Below are 18439 nucleotides of genomic sequence, written 5' to 3'. Positions count from 1 at the left end.
TCTTGCTAAGAACCAATGTACATTAATTCTTCCCTTTCAGTTCTGTCTATCAAACATATGTGACTGCAAATGTTGTAAAAGTTGTATGCCATTAATCCTCTTGAAAAATTAGTTTCATTTTTTAATATTTGTTCACCTTTTTCCTTCCACTGTAGCTATGTCTTACAGGAATTAGTGGAGACAGAGAGAGATTATGTGCGAGATCTGGGCTATGTAGTTGAGGTATGATGTTTTTAATTCTCTTGATTTCTTCTTTTTTTAAATGTCTTACTAACCAGCTATGCAGCTTGAACCTCACTATGTTTTTCAAAAAGATACACAGGAAGAGACTAAAACTGTGAAAGCTTGCATTCTGAGTTTTCCCTCCTGTAAGCTTTTAATGTATAAAAATGCTACATCACATTTTACTCCTTTTTCCTGTTACTGTGTTCACCTTGTTCTTTTGAGGAGTGTAGTTCCTTGTCTTATTTTTTTTTTTCCAATTCCTACCGCTGGCCTAATGTTATCCTAGTAGATAGTGGGTTTATTTAGCACATCTAAATTATAAAAAAAGAAAAAATTGTACCTCAGCATACAGAGCAGCTATCCAAGATTTGAAAGTCCTCCTTCCTCTCCTACCGCTAGGATTCTCTTAGACTTCCTAGCCTCCCCTGTTGTAAAATGACATAACATCACATATCTCCCCTCACTTTGCAGCTACCAACAAAATACATTTGGAAGAGTAGGAAGAATGAGCATGACAGTTAATTTTAGCCTAATAAAGTTTAATTCTTAAACTCTGTTTTGGAGGCAGGGAGGGAAAGAAAGATCAGCATTGTGATAGTGTTTTTACAGTATTTAAATGGTGCATTAGGAGTTCAAATAGATGTGGTTTTGTAAATAATAACATAATTTCTGATGAAAATGCTGGACATCAAAACATACACTTGGCAAACCAAAACCAGGCCTGGCTATTTAGGAATAGAACTACCTGGGGGGGGGAAAAAGAAGGAATAGTATTACATGAACATTACAAAATGTAAAAGCACTCCCAGTCTAACTATATGTGAGACAGCTGTGTAGGCATCAAAACTAAGACAGGATTATGGGAAAATGTAAGAGGAACTTTACTGCAGCGAGAATTCTTGCTAAAGGAATTGATTTTTAATTTTTTTGTCTTTGGTTTGCTCATACTGCCAGCATTAGTCCATGGAGTGCAGTCCCATGGGTGGTTTCCTCCTCAGTGCACTTTGGTGTGGGGTTAGTGTAAGTGAAATAAGAGACACCGAGCAAAGCAGCACAGAAGGCACTTCAGTGGCTCTGAGATTTCAGGCAGTAAGGAGAAGGGCTGTGGAAGTTTCCTTTGTGCTCCGAGCCTGTTCACGCAGGCTAAATTAGACAGAGTGAATTAATTTTTCTAGCACTGTTGTGTAGACAGCCTCACCTCAATTTGTGATACTTTGTGTCTGTGCTTTATGTTATGCTGTGTTATAGAACAGTTTTCTGGTTTGGCTTTGTGTCCCAAGCAGTTGTTGCCATTGGACATCTTCTGGGAAAAGGGGGATTAGAAGACAACTCGTTTTTTTAAAGTAAGAATGTTTACAGTGGATTCACTTGGACTGTTGCAGGGTTATATGGCACTTATGAAGGAAGATGGTGTACCTGATGATATGAAAGGCAAAGACAAGATTGTATTTGGAAACATTCACCAGATTTATGACTGGCACAGAGAGTACGTATTGTACCTATAAAGTATTAGATTGACTTTAGGAATTATTTCCTCAGATATTCAGATACAAGGTAAATGAAATTGGTTTTGTGCTTTGAGTTGTAGGAAATGTAACTTCAGCTTACAAATGTTAGTGTGAAGATTCGCTTTAAAGAAGGATGCATGTGTATATATAGATTTAGATATATATATATAAAAATATATATAGCAAACACTTCAACTGAGGATCTCTTATATTGACATAACTTTGTACATTGCTTTCTCTCTAACAATACAGTCTTAAGAATTTTTTGGGGTGGTTAGCAAGTCAGTATTAGCATCTCAAACATTCAGTTTAGGAAGGGGAAAGCTTTCAATCAATATATATGAAATTTAATAATTTTAATAGTGAATGCCAGGTGGTTTTTTCATCTTGGCATGGATTCAGCATGTCCTTTTAAAAAGCTTTGTTGAAATATTACACTGTTACCATTGTCAGTTTGGACATACCTTAATATCCAACGCTGCTGACAGGGGACACAAAAGTGTCTTGCCTTGCAGTAAGACCACTTTGCCTTGCAATTACCTGTTGCTATAATGTGTGATGTCAGAAAAAAGTATTTATTCTGTTTATTTTCAGCTTCTTTTTAGGAGAGTTGGAGAAGTGCCTTGAAGATCCAGAAAAGCTGGGATCCCTGTTTGTTAAACATGTAAGTACAAGCGTCTTTTTTGGCAAACTCTATTGCTGCTGCTGGCCAACATGATTGACTGTTAAGTACAACACAGTTAAGAAAGTGCTATACAATGTTCTTCACCTGTAAGAGGTGGAGAGGTAGCTTTTAAGAGCTTATAAATAGAAGAAGTAAATGTTGTAGTCTTTGTCCCCAGTACCTTCTTGCAGAGAGGGAACGTGAACGTGGGCCCCATTTCTCTATTCAGTTACACTTTGGTGCAAGGGAAGCCTTCTAATCCCAGATATTCATGCAATAGCATGGAATATAAGAAATAAAAATAGGAAAGAGGCTCATTCTTCTTCAGTTTGAGTGTGTTCTAGTTCTGTATTCTTTTCCCTTATGGGAATTTGTTGCTGGCAAAGTGGGAAACCTGTAGGAAGTAGCTCTCCCTGTTTCTGATTGCTACTTTACTTTCTCCTGGTATTATTTGTAATTGAATTGTCTTTGAAAGGCACCTTTACCACTCCAGATGGAAAGGCAAGCTGTGATGCTATTACAGCATCCTCTAGCAAAACCCTATCGGCTAGAGCACAATGATTCAGTTCCTGTTCTTAATCTGTGTCCTGTGTCCTTTCCAATCTCCATCTTATTTTTTCATTTCTTTCTTACTGTTTATCTTCACTGGTCAGTACTCTGTAAGTCTCTGGGAAGCAAAGCCTCTAACCCCAAACAAATCCTAGCAAAGTGATAGGAAAGATTTTGGATGAGGTATATCTGTATTTCTTAACCTGCAATGTCAGTAATCAAGAATAAATCTTAAAGGCAGAAGTTATTTCCTCTCTCTTTTTCTGTTGCTTTGGTGTTAAAAGTGCATGCACAAGATAAAGGATCAGAGTTAAAAATATGCTAGTGCCTCCATTTCCAGGCTTCATCACCTACGTCCCCATCCAAACTCCAATAGGACAGCCAATATTAAATAAAAGACATGAAAGTTTTCTCCTAACTGTTTTATACATGTAAACAGGAGAAGGTAATTATTCTAATAAATTTCAATAATAATCACATTATTAAAATAGAATAAAAAGTACTATCTTTCAAAGGCTCCATTACAGAATCACAGAATGGGTAAGGTTGGAATGGATCACTGTGGGGTCATCTTGTCAAACCTTCCATGGCTCTTGGTGAAAGAAAAATAGAACCATTTTCATGCTTAACTTTATTGTGGGACCTGCTGAGTTATCATCTCTGAACACCTGTCCTTCAGGAGGATTTATAGCTGAGGGAATTTTTTTCACTTGCGTTGCCTTTCTGAAATCATAATAATGTTCCCAAATAAATGTGTTTTCATTTCTGTAATTTCTGCATATGTAACTGTTTCTTTTCCTTTAAGGAGTCTTTTTAAGTTCATACATATAAACTGCCATACTTCTGAAAATAATACTCCATTTTAATCTTTCATGTGTTTTTCTTGATAATGATGTATCATTTTGTGTCTTTGTTCCTCTAGGAGAGAAGGTTGCACATGTACATAGTTTACTGCCAAAACAAACCAAAGTCTGAGCACATTGTCTCAGAATACATTGATACGTTTTTTGAGGTAAGTTCATGAGAGGGGATATGTGAGGTGAAGGATTATCAAATCTGTTAATCAAACCAGAAAAAAAACAAAAAAACAAATGCAGCAGATATTGTTGTTAATGTTTTAAATGGCAATTTCTTGCCATTTCTGTTCTGATTTCTCAAATCTGATACAGACTCCTAGAGATGTAAACTAAAGGTTAGGTATAGGATATTAATTAATCAGTAGAGTCTTATCCTTAGTAGCCTTAGCCCAGGCAGTTACCAGTGCATTTTATATAGCGATAAATAGCAATTCTGGATAAGCAGAAATCACTGTTGAAAAGAGGCTGTATACAACCTGTGACTGAAAAATTATATTTCACTCTGAAGCCTTGTCAAGAAAGAGGTGAAAGATGCTTGCAGAAGGGAATACCTTGGGAGCAACAGTGATTAGGGGAAGGACTCCAGCTTTTGCTAACTGAAGATTATATTTTTTTTACTTTTGCCAATTTCTGATGTGATAACAATTAATACTGATATATCCTTGTTTATATATATATATATGTATTTATCTCCATATACTGATACATATACTGTGTTTCTAACTCAACAAACAAGGGTCTTTCTAACTGAACAAACAAAAATGTTTGTTTTACAACTCTCAGGATCTAAAGCAACGCCTGGGCCACAGACTTCAGCTCACAGACTTGCTAATAAAACCTGTGCAAAGAATTATGAAATACCAGCTGTTACTAAAGGTAAAGGGATGTTGAGATGAATGAGTTGTGTTAATAGATATGTTATAGATGTGTTAACAGATAGGTTTTCTTTTTTAAGAAAATTTTTAATGCTGATGTTTTCCCACCCTTTTCCCTAACAGAACCCAGATTTGTAAGCAGTGCCATATGATTCTTTTCTGAGCACATTCAGATAGTTACAAAAATTGCAGTAGATGGCTTGGGCAGAAATTTGTTTTTAATTTTAACAGTTAAAGACCAAATGCTTAGGCCATGGAGATGTTTAAAATTTGTACCAGTGTCATAGGCATGGGAGAAGGAACTCTCAACTGTTTCCAGATGTAAACATGATAGAAGTTGTTGGGACTCATCACAGCTTTTCCAACTACACCTGCAATCATTTTAATATCACATAGGTGTTTACTGAAGAGCAACCCTGTGTAGCACGGCAGTCAATGCCTTAGCATATGTTTTTGTATGAGTTAAATCCAAATGGTTGTCTTCTGCAGTCTGTCATATTCTGATAGAGACTATCAAATTCAGATTTTCTAAGATTTCTTGTCGATGATTAATGAGAAAAGAAATATTACTTGATATTTTTTTCTTTTTCAGGACTTCCTCAAGTATTCTAAAAAAGCTAATCTTGACACAACAGAACTAGAGGTACTTGAGACATTTTCTCTTAGTGATATGAATTCTTTTAACTCAGAACTTTTGTTTGGGCAGAGTCACTTTCCTTTTCTGATTTTCCTGAGAAAGCGATTATAAGTGTTTACTTCTTGCATTTCTGTTCTAAAGCGACCATATAAAATTAAACAAAATTTTATGCTGCTAACTCATTTGGAAAATAAAGCTTTGACTTTTTTTTGTTTTGAACAGAAAGCTGTAGAGGTCATGTGTATAGTACCAAAACGGTGTAATGACATGATGAATGTTGGCCGCCTGCAAGGATTTGATGTAAGTTGACTGGACTTATACTTAGAGATTTTTTCAGGTTCTCTAGAAATTAATCTTTAATACTGTGGGGAGAAATGTGTGCAGTGCTTCTTCACTATCTGGTTAGCTGGTGCAAAAAGCAGTAAATGAAAAATCGAGTCTTAGCCCCGCCAAGGACTTTTTTCCTGGGAAACATTACCTGCTGTATCAGTCTCACAAGGTAAAGCCCTTGTGCAAAATCAAAAAAATGGCCAGTCTTACTACAGTTCCATTATTGGCTTGCAAAACAGTGAAATAATCAGTTATCAGCAGGTGAGCAGACCTGACTTCAGTAGTGTAGACAAAGGAGGAGTCACTAATGTCCATCATGTACTTGAGGCAACTGTAGCCCCCCTTGTTTTGCTAAGTCTAGAAGAGATGGAAATTGGCTACTGAAGCAGGATGCATCAGGCAGGCCACAGTCACATGTTTTACTTGCAAAGCTCTTTATATTGCGTGATGCAGACATGAACTTGAGATCTGCCCCTACTCAGCACCCTGGAAGATTATATGAGTAACTGCTGGAGTTATTCAGAATAGAGAAACTAAAGCCTTATTGTTCCAAACCTCAAAATGCATGATGAATTGAAAAGGGTGGAGTGGATTTTTGGAGTTTGGTCTGGGTTTTTTTTGTTTTGTTTGGTTTGGGATTGGTTGGTTGGTTGGTTTTGGGTTTTTTGGGTTTGTTTTTTTTTTGTTTGTTTGTTTTTTTGTTTTTTTTTTTTTGTGTGTGTGTGTGGTTCTTTTTCTTTTTGACGTTTGGTATTTTTGAGAAAGAGCACAAGAATATCTTGTGTATAGGAGGAGAAATGAATATAGAGTGGTCAATAACAGTTGGAAGGTGGGAAATACACAAAGCTATTTGTCATGAACGTGTGCTCAAAAAGGTTGAGTGGGGAAAGAAACAAAGAACTTCACTAAATGTGTTTTTTCTTGCCTCTGTGTGTAGGGTAAAATTGTAGCCCAGGGTAAGCTCCTGCTCCAGGACACATTCTTGGTTACAGACCAGGATGCAGGACTTCTGCCACGCTGCAAGGAAAGACGGGTCTTCCTGTTTGAGCAGATTGTCATTTTCAGTGAGCTGCTAGATAAAAAGAAAGGTTTCTCCATGCCCGGATTCTTGTTTAAAAACAGTATCAAGGTAACTGTTGTGTGTGAGTCTTTTGTGTCCCCTGCATAAACTCTGCTAAGGTAACAGTTTCTCATTCTGTGGGCAGTCAAGAGTGACAGCTAGGTGTGCAACCCTAGAGCACAATGAGGTGCCAGTCATTTCCTGAAATTACTTCCTACTGAATTTGTTCTCACTCCAATGTTAGGTGGAGATCTTTGGATCCCAGTACTCTGATGCCTCCTGTGTGAAGCCTATCAAAGCAGGTCTTCTGGCACAAAGTGCTGGACAAGTATTCACGAAGTTTAGTTTTCAGCTCTGTGCTGTGTGTACACCACATTGCAAAGTCATTGCAAGTAGAGATAATAACTCTTTTTGTATCCTTTCCAATACCCAAATATGTAGATAACATTTGTAAGTAGTGCGACCTTCTTAGGTATTCCTCAAACAAAGTAAGTGTTTCCCCACTTCAAGATTTTCCTGAACAAACCTGATCATATTAGAACTCAGCAGCCCTCATGAAGTGTTTTGGGTGGACCCTGCTTCCCCTAATTTGCCTTGGTGCTCTGCCTGCCACCTGAACCTGTTTATAGCTCTGGCTGAACAGCCAGGTACAAGGCATTGCTCTATCTGCAGCTGAAGCCTTTAGCAGGGGCTGGTGGTAGAGAGAGCTCCATAGCAGGCTCAGCATTTTAACTAATCTGAAAGGAAAGTGAGGGATGGAGAACATTGGGCCATGCTGACCTGCTGGAGATTGTTCAGGCACAGCGTGTCAGTAAGCTGTACACTAATTCTTAGTTTACTGGAATTAAGTAACTTCATTTCATGCTATTATTTTACTGCAGGAATGAGTGGTTATCATTTAAAGATCTGCCTCTACACTCCTGAGAAAGATTTTAAAGGTATGTTTCCCATAATATACATGTTATTTTCTTTTCATGAAGGTGAGTTGCCTTTCTCTGGAGGAAAATGTGGACAGCGATCCATGTAAATTTGCACTAACATCAAGAACGGGCGATGTCACGGAGACCTTTATTTTGCATTCTGCCAGCCCAGGAGTCCGCCAGTTATGGATCCATGAAATTAACCAAATTTTGGAAAACCAGCGCAACTTTTTAAATGGTAAATTATTTTCTTTTACTAAAAGTTCATAATTGGATGACTTTTCGCTCATCTCTTTTTTCTTGGCTTTGAAATGTTTTGCAAGTTGCCTTTTTCCTGAGCTAATACAGAACAGTTGGGGGATATGTGCCTCATTTCTGCTTCAGAACAGATGCTTGCATTTATTATAAGAGTGGTAGTCTGAATTTACATGGTGTTCTCTTGGTGAAATTTTCCAAATGTTTTGTAGGAGTGAATCAAGATAGGTGCCATCCGTTGAGAGCTTGTGTACCCCTTTTAAGCAACTGCAAGCCTTTAAAGGCTAAACCCAAGTGGAATTTTAGGCATCGATCCAGAATGTGTTTTGCTTCTATTATTTTGGTGGCCATTGTTGTTGCATCTTAGTGTGGCAGCAACATTCAGATTCTGCAGGAGAAAAGTAGAAGGTGGTATTGTCCTCTGTGACACTAAAAAGTTTTTGCTGTATTTTTATATCTATTGGTTGTTGTTCCAACCTAGATTTTTTTAAACAGTTATAATGAGTAACAACAAGCAGAGAATGTGGAGTGACACCTGTTTTTTTCCAACTTGGCTGCTGGCTGACAGTGTGATCCTAGAGGAAAAGATCTTCTTAGTTTCAGATTTTTAATCTTTAATATAGGTAGATGCAGGAGGTCATGAAGGTTAGATGCAGAAAAGTGACTTGAGGTCTGTGGTGTCTTTCCACTGCTAAGGAAATTTATTTGAACAGCACTCCCCCTTTTGCCAGTAGACATGTCTGTTTTAAACTGTTCCTGTTCCCTCTCCTGCCCCCTTTCCCCTGACCGCCTCCCCCCTCGCCCCCACTGCAGCCTTGACATCCCCGATCGAGTACCAGAGGAACCACAGCAGTGGCGGAGGCGGCGGCAGCGGCGGGAGCGGCAGCGCTAACAGCGGCGGCCCCAGCAGCTGTACTGGCATCCCCAGCTCCAGCCGTAGCCGGCCATCCCGGATCCCCCAGCCTGTCAGACACCATTCCCCAGTCCTGGTCTCCTCTGCAGCCTCGGCCCAAGCAGAGGCAGACAAGATGTCAGGTATGTCCATTCACAATCACTCCCTGCCACACTACAACACCTCTTTAGAAACTGGCCTGAGCCAGCCAGACAGGCACCCTCCCAGTGCAGAGCCGGATGGTCCTCAGAGAGAAGCTGAACAGATTCCCAAGATGAAAGTTATTGAAAGTCCCAGGAAGACAGCAGGAAACATTTCTGGCTCAGCTGATGGAGCCCAGAAAGACTCACGTGGAATCTCAGAGGACAGTCGAACAAGAAACAGCATAGGATCACTGACGCTTGGGAAGCCAAGGCCAGGAGCCATCTCTCCAATGAACTCTCCTCTGTCCACGACTTTCCCTTCTCCTTTTGGCAAGGAAAGCTTTCCACCCAGCAGCCCCCTGCAGAAGGGCTCCTTTTGGAGCTCCATCCCAGCATCCCCTGCCAGCCGCCCTGGCTCCTTCACTTTCCCTGGGGACAATGACTCCCTCCAGCGGCAGGTCCACCGCCACTCTTCACACAGCAAGGACACAGACCGCATGAGCACATGCTCCTCGACCAGCGAGCAGTCAGTTCACTCCACCCAGAGTAATGGGGTAAGAGCGGAGCACCTCTGTCCTGCGAGCTCTTCTAAAACCTTCCATGCTCCCTTTCTGTGCGTTGCCATCATTCTCCGTACTAACTTCTGGCTCTCCGGTGCTGTTCTGCTCTGAAATAATCAACTGTTCCGGTATCTTCTGCGCACTAAAAAGCCAGGAGTGTCTACCTGTGTGTGTGTATACATGCCAACATGGCTATGCATACAGACACAAAAGCAACTGCTAACATTAGATGCGATTTCTGCCTCTGCTGAAAATATAGATCACTAGGCTGATACATACTAACTTGCTGTCCTTGCTTTTTTCGTCTCTAATTTGAAGGCACATAATTAACATGCTGAAGCGTGGCAGCCAGAGCACCTTGGGGTATGCATTGTGCCAGCACTTAAATCTGACTTCAGGATTTTGGCAGATTGCCTTGGGGCTTTTTTCCCTTTCACGCACAAATTTGCCACCATTGTCCTGTTGAGTTTTAACTTCGTGGAGACATCTACGTTCCCTGGCCTGCTTGAGTTTTATTTTTTTCTTAATTTATTTTTTCCCCCTCTCCTTTCAGCCTTAGTTGTTATACATCAATCTCTTTTTAAATCCTGTGTTTGATCAAGGAAGCTTTCTGCAATCCACTCAAAATAGGCCAACAAAACCTAGCGACAATAATCCTACTTCTACTACAACCAAAACGATTACCCGCTCCACTGGTCTTTTCTCCTTTGTAAGAAGAACTGGTTTCGGTTTTCTGGAGACTCAGCCTCTTAGTGTGCACTTGGTTTGTTTGTGTAGAAATCCAGGCTGTCAACAGAATCTACGTTATTCCTAATAACATCCACCAGGAAAGCAACGCAGCCAGCACTGGGGCATGTGCAAATATAAAGCAAAAATGTTGAGGCATTTGCCATGGAGGCGGTAGGCAGGTTATGGTGCCTTTCTTTTATAACTCACATATGATTTTTTTCTCACTAAGCATTGTGTTCATGAATGATTGTTTTTCTACTCTCTCACAAATGGTATGCAATACCAGTTCTGCAAATCACCTAACTTGCTGGACCTTTTTTAAATGCATGTGTTTCTTTATAGAACTGTTTAACACACAAAGCTTTCTTGACTTCTTAGTTCTTACACTTAATTTTATAATAGCTTCAGAAGAAAAAAAATTATGCTTTGCATGTTTTGTAATTTTATCCTGATCTTCCTTCAGCTTTTTATTTGATTTAGCTCTGTCTTGTGTTTATCTTCAGTCTAGCAAAATGTGATGTAATGTAATGCAAAATCTGGGGTAATTTGAGTATTTTGCATTTACTGCATAGTAGGTGAATTAAGATGGTGGTACTTGCATAATACTAATTCAGGTTGCTGCATTCAATAAGGAGAAGGAGAAAGATGGGATGGCACTGAATTTTCAAAACATTTGGATTTTGATACTATCTCAGCAAAGACACCATTGCTTGTTTTTATCTCACTATAAAACGTAATGTTGGAATGCGTGCATTCTGCTTCACAGCTCTATGTTTACAGCTCTGTAACTCTTTTATTTGGTAATTGAGATGAGCCATAAATCCTCATTTATAACCTCATTTCTAGACCAATCATTAGGATTCTACACCACATTGAACAAGCTGGAGAAAATGGGTTGTGAAGGTTTATTTTAATTTAACTATTTTGTATGTATATACCCATGCACATATGGCTATAGTATTTAGTATATAGATTATTTAAGGACAAATTACTTCTAAGAAGAAAAAAGATTAGGTTTTGCTAGTTGAGGAATGTGGGAGGAACTTTTTATATTTTGTTTGTAGATCCTCTAATCCCATAGTTGAGGTCAGTGATGACCAGAAGTACTTTCAGTAAGAAAACATTACTATGCAAGAATAACTACTTCCTTGGAAGGCAAAAGGAAAGGCTGTCTCTCTGTGGTGAGAATGAATTCTGGTATAAACACATTCTCAGGAACATTTGTCACTTAGTAGTTACCAGACAGTTGTTTATTTAACAGTTTTAACTGTCCCCATTGAACATAAGAAATATTCAGAGTTCATTATGATCCTACAAGACTTAAATGTCAGAAAGAATTGTTATGTTATAGAAAGGTCAGTCTTGCAGTTAGAGAAATTCTGCTGCATCCTAAGAAACAGTATGTTCAGGAATAGTGTGTGGGGCAAGGTTTGAGGCTTAGGTTGATACTGCAACTTTCCTTCATTTTTCCCTGAAAGTCTAACAGGAGGAGTCAACAAAAGCTGCTTTTTTGAATAGAGTTGTTTTTCATCTAGGTAAAAGCGTGTAGCAAGTTGTCATCCTAATTTAAATAATGACTGAAAATGAGACTTAATTTCTTGGGTTCAGCTGTTTTCAGTTTGCCTGAATCATGGAAAGGACTTACTAATACAAAAGGCCATGCAGGCCATCTTCTAAATAGAGAAAAAAATTAGTTCTCCTACTGGAAATACAGCATCTGAAATTAATGTCAATATCCTTTAGTAGAGTTAAAATCCACAGTGAGATCTTTCTCACTTAGGTAGCATATGCTTCATCATTCTAATATGGCAAAAAAGAAGCTTTGAGTCACTCATTTGAATATAACAGTCCACCTAGAATAAAATGTACAGAGTCACTGGCACTCCAAGCATCAGGGTGTTAAACATGCTATGAAATTAGTAATCTGAGGCTGTTCCACTCCAAATGTCTTGGTTTCTCAGCCAGAGTCCTTAGGGAAGCACAGGCACAGAGGGATGGAGTGACTTATTCAAGGCCTTTAGCAGATTGCAAGAGAACGCAGTGTTCAGGGCTCCCAGTGCACCAGGCTGTTAACTGAACCCCTCTGTATCTCCTCAATATTTGAGAAATATTTGACAGTTTTGAGAAAAAAAAAAAAAAAAAAAGATGCTGTTTTAATCCTGTGTGCCAAGCTTTCCAGTGGCTACTAGCACATGAGTGGCACTAGTGTGGTTCTGCTCTATAAGCAATAGGGGTACCCAGGACATGGGTACTCATTTCCTTCTTCAGCTCAGCTTCTACTGAGCAATAGTGAGCCCTCTCTGGCACTGAGTGACCTGAAACAGTCTGAAGTAAGAACAGAGACAAAAGGCAGACACACACACACACACACACACACACACACACACACATTTCATGCCACATCATTAATAGGCCATTCACCTTGGTTTAAACTTGTTTCAAGAAAGAAATAATTATTGCGGGAGTAGGTTGTAATCTGATAATAGTTTTCACATTTCCATTTATTAAAACTTGTATAAGGAATAGATGCAAATGGACAAAGTAAGTCTTACTTTTAAAAAAATAATAATTTCCAGTAGGTTTGTTGTCAGCAGTAGGCTTTTTGTTCTTCAAGTAATATGATTTTGAATGTACACCTTCTCAGCCATAATTAGCTTTCCACAAATGCTTGCTGGGGAAATGAACAATATAATGAACAGAGTTGAAAGTGTATGATAAACAGGTAACAACACTCAGCTATCTTAGTTACTAATCCATTAGAAGGGATTCTTACAGTTTAGTGGGTCTATTTTGACTGTCAAATTAATAATTTCTTATTTCAGTAATTTACTTCATTCTTTGCATTTAAAAGAATAAACCTGATCATACAGATGCAAGCAGAGATAAATCTTGTGGGTTTTGAGAGATGCTGTCAAAACCCTGTTTTGTTCTTTTGTAGCTTGTCATGTTTTGTGTGCACAAGGGCAGTGTCTGAGATCTGACAGGTAGTGCTAGGAAAGACTACATGTATTTTTCATTGTTGGAGTTTCCAGTGATTATGAGCTAATGACTATGATTTGGAAACTGAACTTACAAGATCATGAAAAACTGTCTTACATGCTTGTACTGTAGTTTTGATGCCTGATGAAGATGCAAGGTTCAGTGTCGGAGCCTGAAAGGAAGACAAGTTGAGATTTATGAATAAAGTGACTCCTAGTTAATGGAAATTATATTGAGTAACTGTATTGGGAATAAATTTGTGGAGCAGCACTACAAAAAGATGTTCAAATATCAGACTAATGCACAAAGATAAACAGACATAGGCAGCTGTACAAGAGAAAACATTGCTCTTTTCTTTGACTACAGTTTAAACCAATTAGATTAGGTAGGTAATGTAGCAGTCCAAGAACAGCCTGTCTTCTTCATGAGTTTTAAACTTGATTCTCTTTTTTTCCCTCCTGCTCTCTCTGCTTCTGACTGATGCTTGCAGAGTGAAAGTAGCAGCAGTAGCAATATCTCCACCATGCTGGTGACACACGATTACACGGCAGTGAAGGAGGATGAGATAAATGTCTACCAAGGAGAGGTCGTGCAGATTCTAGCCAGCAACCAACAGAACATGTTTTTGGTGTTCAGAGCCGCCACCGATCAGTGCCCCGCAGCCGAGGGCTGGATTCCCGGCTATGTCTTGGGGCATACCAGTGCAATCATCATTGACAACCCTGATGGAACCATCAAGTGAGTGCCTGGGTGTGAGTAGAAGGGGGAGGAAGGAAGAAAACATCCAATTTAGAGAAGACTTTGAACCTTTAAGGCCAAAAATTCATGTGATCATGGAGAAATAGATGAGCAACAAGCAGAACAAGTACTGGAGAGGTCCCTTAGCAACCGTCAAAATAAAGCTAGTGAAAAAGATTCCAGAAGCACATATTCTTTATTAAAGAGTTTCAATAGCCTAGTCTTCTGGGAAAAGAATGCCTTATCTAAGAGCAGAAATCATTTATTTTAACTTGTTTATTTGATAGAATGAGTTGCCAGTCTAGACACTTTTGTCTGGGAAAACAGGGAATGTTTGTTCAAATAAAACAAGATTTCAGAGTTCCTAGATATCTGCTTTAAGCCACAAACCTGTTGAAAATTACTGTATGCTAGGAACAACTCTCTCATCACTGCAATGGAAGAAATTGTATCCAAGTTCAGTTTGAATTTTGTGTAAAGCTTTTGTAGGGCTGCATTTGGTATGGGCTTCATACTGTTAGTTGCTCTGTTGGATTGACAATTTGCATTTTCATATAGAAAGTTTACTATTTGAGCAATGATTTCAAGGAATACTGAACTTCAGACTACATTACTAGCTTGTTCACAGTTTTAGCCAAGGGTGGCATTCCGTATGGAATACCTAATGTATTTCATTTTACACTTTAATACATAGAAATAACATTTTGACGTACTTTTCCAATGGCACGTGAAAGTAGATAGTATAGGACATAACAGGGAGTTGAAAAAAATTGATCAGAGTTTTGTGTTCTGTGTTCAGGAAGTCAACGTCTTGGCACACAGCACTCCGATTAAGGAAGAAATCTGAGAAAAAAGATAAAGACGGCAAAAGGGAAGGCAAGCTAGAAAATGGTTATCGGAAATCCCGAGAAGGACTTGCCAACAAGGTTTCTGTAAAAGTAAGTCTTCAAAAGTGTCACTTCCAAAAGAAGTTGGGTTGGGATTTCTTTAAAAGTAGCTTCTGTCAGAACTTCACAGGAAGGAATTAAAGGCAGCAGTGGCTTTAGTGGACAGTTTCTGCCAAATCTGGAAACAGGAAATTAGAACCTTCGAACCTGAAAGCATCATACAAAAAAAAGATACCCGAAAAAGAATAGAGTGGTGCAGAAATTGTGGTATTTAGATGTTTCTTGGATTCTGTGGGTACAGCTAACTTTAATCCATCTCTGTGCTTGGTTTCCTGCCATTCTTTAAGTTATTATAAGATTATCAGGACATTAATTCTTTAATTTCTTCTTTCCAGCTTCTCAACCCCAATTACATTTATGATGGTAAGTTGCTTTAATTTTTAAAAGTTTCAGTCAATAAATTTGATTAAAACATTATTTGCTTGATGTGAATTATGTCAGGAATTGTGTGCTTTCTACAAAAATATATATGGGCTCTTTTTAGATAAGGTAGAATGAAATAAGTCATATTTCTTTTTTAAGATGCAGGAAATACTTTTTTGTTCACAAGTTCAAAACAACATAAAACACAAAGACCATATGATGTGTTCTGCATGGAAGTGGGGCCTTGCTGAATTTGCAAAGTAACAAGGCCAGGAGTTGGAGCTGCTTTATTTTCAATCTTGCACCCTAGGGAACGTACAGGACCTCTCCACTGCAGAAGCAGATCAGGACAAAGATGGTGGCCCACTGGGGTCAGAGCCAAACTGGGCTTTTAGTTTAATAGACAGAAACAAAGTTTTTGAGTTTCACCTGTGGAAAAGGGAAAGCACTACAGTGCTTCAGAGGATGAAGTGTTTTTTGCAAATTTGGCTGGATGTAAAGATAGCCTAGCTGAGCACATCCTTAAATACTTTTCAGTGTAAACTCACTTAGCATAAACTGGGTGTTTGGTTCACCATGGTAGGCTTCAGAGTTATCTGTGGCACAGCAGTAGTGTTGTGTCCAAGTTCACATAGAGAAAAATTTACTAGCTCTGTAGAGCCCCAGCAAGGGGCCTAACCATGGATGTGCTCCAAGGGCAGGGGATAAATACACCTTGGGAATCTAAAGTACTGCTTCATCTAATAGAAAACAGTGCAAGGAATAGAAATTAAATGTATTTGCTTCAGTTTACCTAATGCCATTACTTCTCTTTTTCCAGTTCCCCCAGAGTTTATAATTCCATTGAGTGAGGTAACATGTGAGACAGGAGAGACCATCGTGCTTAGGTGTAAAGTCTGTGGTCGCCCCAAGGCTTCAGTTACTTGGAAAGGTCCTGATCACAATACACTGAGCAATGACGGTCATCACAGCATTTCCTACAGGTAATTTGTGCCATGGTCGACAGGAACTGCTCAAACTCTGACTTTCTTAATTTGCACCCCTGGTGTGGGACAGCGTTTGGCTTTGAGGCATGAGGATAGGGTTGCTCTCAGACAGAAACGTATCATCACTGAGATTTTCCAGAAATGTTGTGTAACTTCTGCATATGGCTAAGGTAACAAAACGTTATAATCAGTTGATTTTTAAAAACAAAATAAAATTAATCTGCTCTTTCTCATTAGCTATTGCAGAAACCATTGTGGCCTGTCACACTGACCTGGTCATTGAAACAGACCAATGTGTTGTGACATGCCAGTACTGTGACAGACCCTGCCAGTCCCTTATTTCCATCAGTGACTTTCAGATCACACTGCTGTGTTTTGCAAAGAAGCCTCTGCTTCCTGTTGATGTGACAACATCACACTTCATTGTTGAAGCGTGGATATTAACACTTTTCTCTGTTTTTAGCTTTGCTATGATAGAACATAACAGAATAACTGGTAACTCAAACACCAGGAGAAATTTTTCAGGAGACTTTGTTATTTTGGAATAGGAAGCTGCAGGTTAATTTTTTTTTTCTGAAAAAGCATCTTTTACATACAGAAATTGTAGTTTAATGAGTAACTTCAGTGTGAAGAAATGTCACATTTATGAATTATACTCTTAATTCAGAATGAAGGGCTCTTTTGTGAAAACTCAATGACATGTTGTACCGTTCTTTACTTCTGGTGCTCCTGCTTTTTCTTTTCATTGGGTTTTTTGTTTCTTTTTAATGGAAAGACAAAGGCAATGTGGCAGCTTTACTACTGCATCCAGGGCTGTTGTGAGATGTGTAAGAGTTAAATTTGCTAGGTTTAATTCACTGTTACTCATTACAGTATTATATCCAGTGAATAATCTTGGCTGTGGCTGACAGATCTTTAGAAATAATCCTGAAATGTTCTTTGAGTCTGGGAAGGTTGTCATCTTCCTATGTTTCCTAAAATTTACCTTTTTTTTTTTTTCCTGAAATTGTGTGGTGAAGACCATTGCAAATAGGTTTGGGTCAGTCAGTAAAATGACTTGCAGCAGCTGAGATGAACTCAAAGGAAAGTCTGTTAAAAGATCTTGAAATTATGCATTATTGTGAAAAAACACCACACTAGTTGTTAGTATTGGTTTGAGCCTAGAGGTGAAAACTGTAGGGAGGACTTGCCAAGTATTCACATTTGTAAGAGACTTGCAAATTAAATTATCTGTTGTTCATATCCATGGCAGATAGTCAAAAGACTACTAGAAATTTACTGCATAGAGGATAATATAAGCAGACATTTAAAGGCAAAGCATCAAACAAAAAGGGTGGTTGACCTGTGAGAAAGATTAAGGAAAAGCCTGCAGAGTTTTCTGCTCTGGTATTACCTAGCCTAATGCTGTCTCTGCCCTGGAGCAGAGTGTAAACTTAAGTCCTTTCTAGTTTCCTTCCATCCTCATTCTCCCAGAGTCTGAGATCTCTAGAGCTGTGGTGAAGTGTGCCTTTTATGTTGAAGGGCAAGCCCACTCTTACAAGGGCTGAATGCTCTGAAAGCACAAATGACAGATCAGCTGACACCCCCTGGAAGTCATGGATGGAAACGAAGCTTTCAGAAAGAACAAAGATGGATATTTGTCTCAATATGGCCTCTGAAAACTTGAAGTAGGTAAAGGAAGCAGGAAGAAACAGGGGAAGCACTTGATTTTTTCAACAGTAGAGCCTGAGACGTGGTGAGACAGAGTGTCAGTTAGGATGTTTTTCTAGTGTTTTGTAGGACTTGCCAAGATACTGGATGAACACAAAGTGCTCAGGTTCTGGTGGATGCTTCTGAGATGTGTTTTACTATGTTCAGAGAGAGCTAAGAGCTGGAGAATAAGAAGTATGAAGAATATCAACCTAACTTTGTCTGATTTTCACAGCCTAAGGTCTGTGCAGTTACTGTAAAGTTAACAGCTGCCGTTGTGTTTGCAGTGACCTGGGAGAGGCGTCGCTGAAAATCGTAGGCGTCACTGCGGAAGACGATGGTATCTACACGTGCATAGCTGCAAACGACATGGGTTCAGTTTCATCCTCCGCCAGTCTACGAGTTTTAGGTAGGCCTGGCTCTGCCTTCTTCTAAAGCCTAGACACAGCTGATGTGCCTGGTACCCATAGAACAGTAAAAAGAAAAGCTCAGCTCCTGGGCACCCCTTTGTTAATGGAGTATTGATAACGAGC

The 18439-nt window shown here is 39.1% G+C and overlaps 1 protein-coding gene across 3 annotated transcripts in view; it reads left to right on the top strand.

The window, feature by feature from the left end:
* The window catches only part of TRIO (trio Rho guanine nucleotide exchange factor), a 244292-nt gene that overhangs the window by 219882 nt on the left and 5971 nt on the right, over nt 1-18439 (top strand). The window contains exons 39-53 of one of the 3 annotated variants that reach the window (XM_071454088.1): nt 156-222; nt 1608-1711; nt 2328-2397; nt 3869-3958; nt 4587-4679; nt 5271-5321; nt 5538-5615; nt 6583-6774; nt 7686-7863; nt 8694-9469; nt 13674-13921; nt 14721-14859; nt 15204-15231; nt 16052-16214; nt 18194-18315. In XM_071454088.1, the coding sequence (XP_071310189.1) occupies nt 156-222; nt 1608-1711; nt 2328-2397; nt 3869-3958; nt 4587-4679; nt 5271-5321; nt 5538-5615; nt 6583-6774; nt 7686-7863; nt 8694-9469; nt 13674-13921; nt 14721-14859; nt 15204-15231; nt 16052-16214; nt 18194-18315 (2399 nt within the window). Of the gene's footprint in view, nt 1-155; nt 223-1607; nt 1712-2327; nt 2398-3868; nt 3959-4586; nt 4680-5270; nt 5322-5537; nt 5616-6582; nt 6775-7685; nt 7864-8693; nt 9470-13673; nt 13922-14720; nt 14860-15203; nt 15232-16051; nt 16215-18193; nt 18316-18439 lie in introns of those variants that run through there. The other 2 variants (XM_071454097.1, XM_071454106.1) reach the window with 2 other exon arrangements.

Source organism: Agelaius tricolor, unplaced genomic scaffold (genome assembly GCF_023055355.1).
Source record: "Agelaius tricolor isolate 1412-34295 unplaced genomic scaffold, bAgeTri1.0.p SCAF_2, whole genome shotgun sequence".
NCBI classification, from domain to species: Eukaryota; Metazoa; Chordata; class Aves; order Passeriformes; family Icteridae; genus Agelaius; species Agelaius tricolor.
The sequence above is the reverse complement of the archived record's forward strand: the minus strand, read 5'-3'. Positions and strand labels throughout refer to the sequence as shown.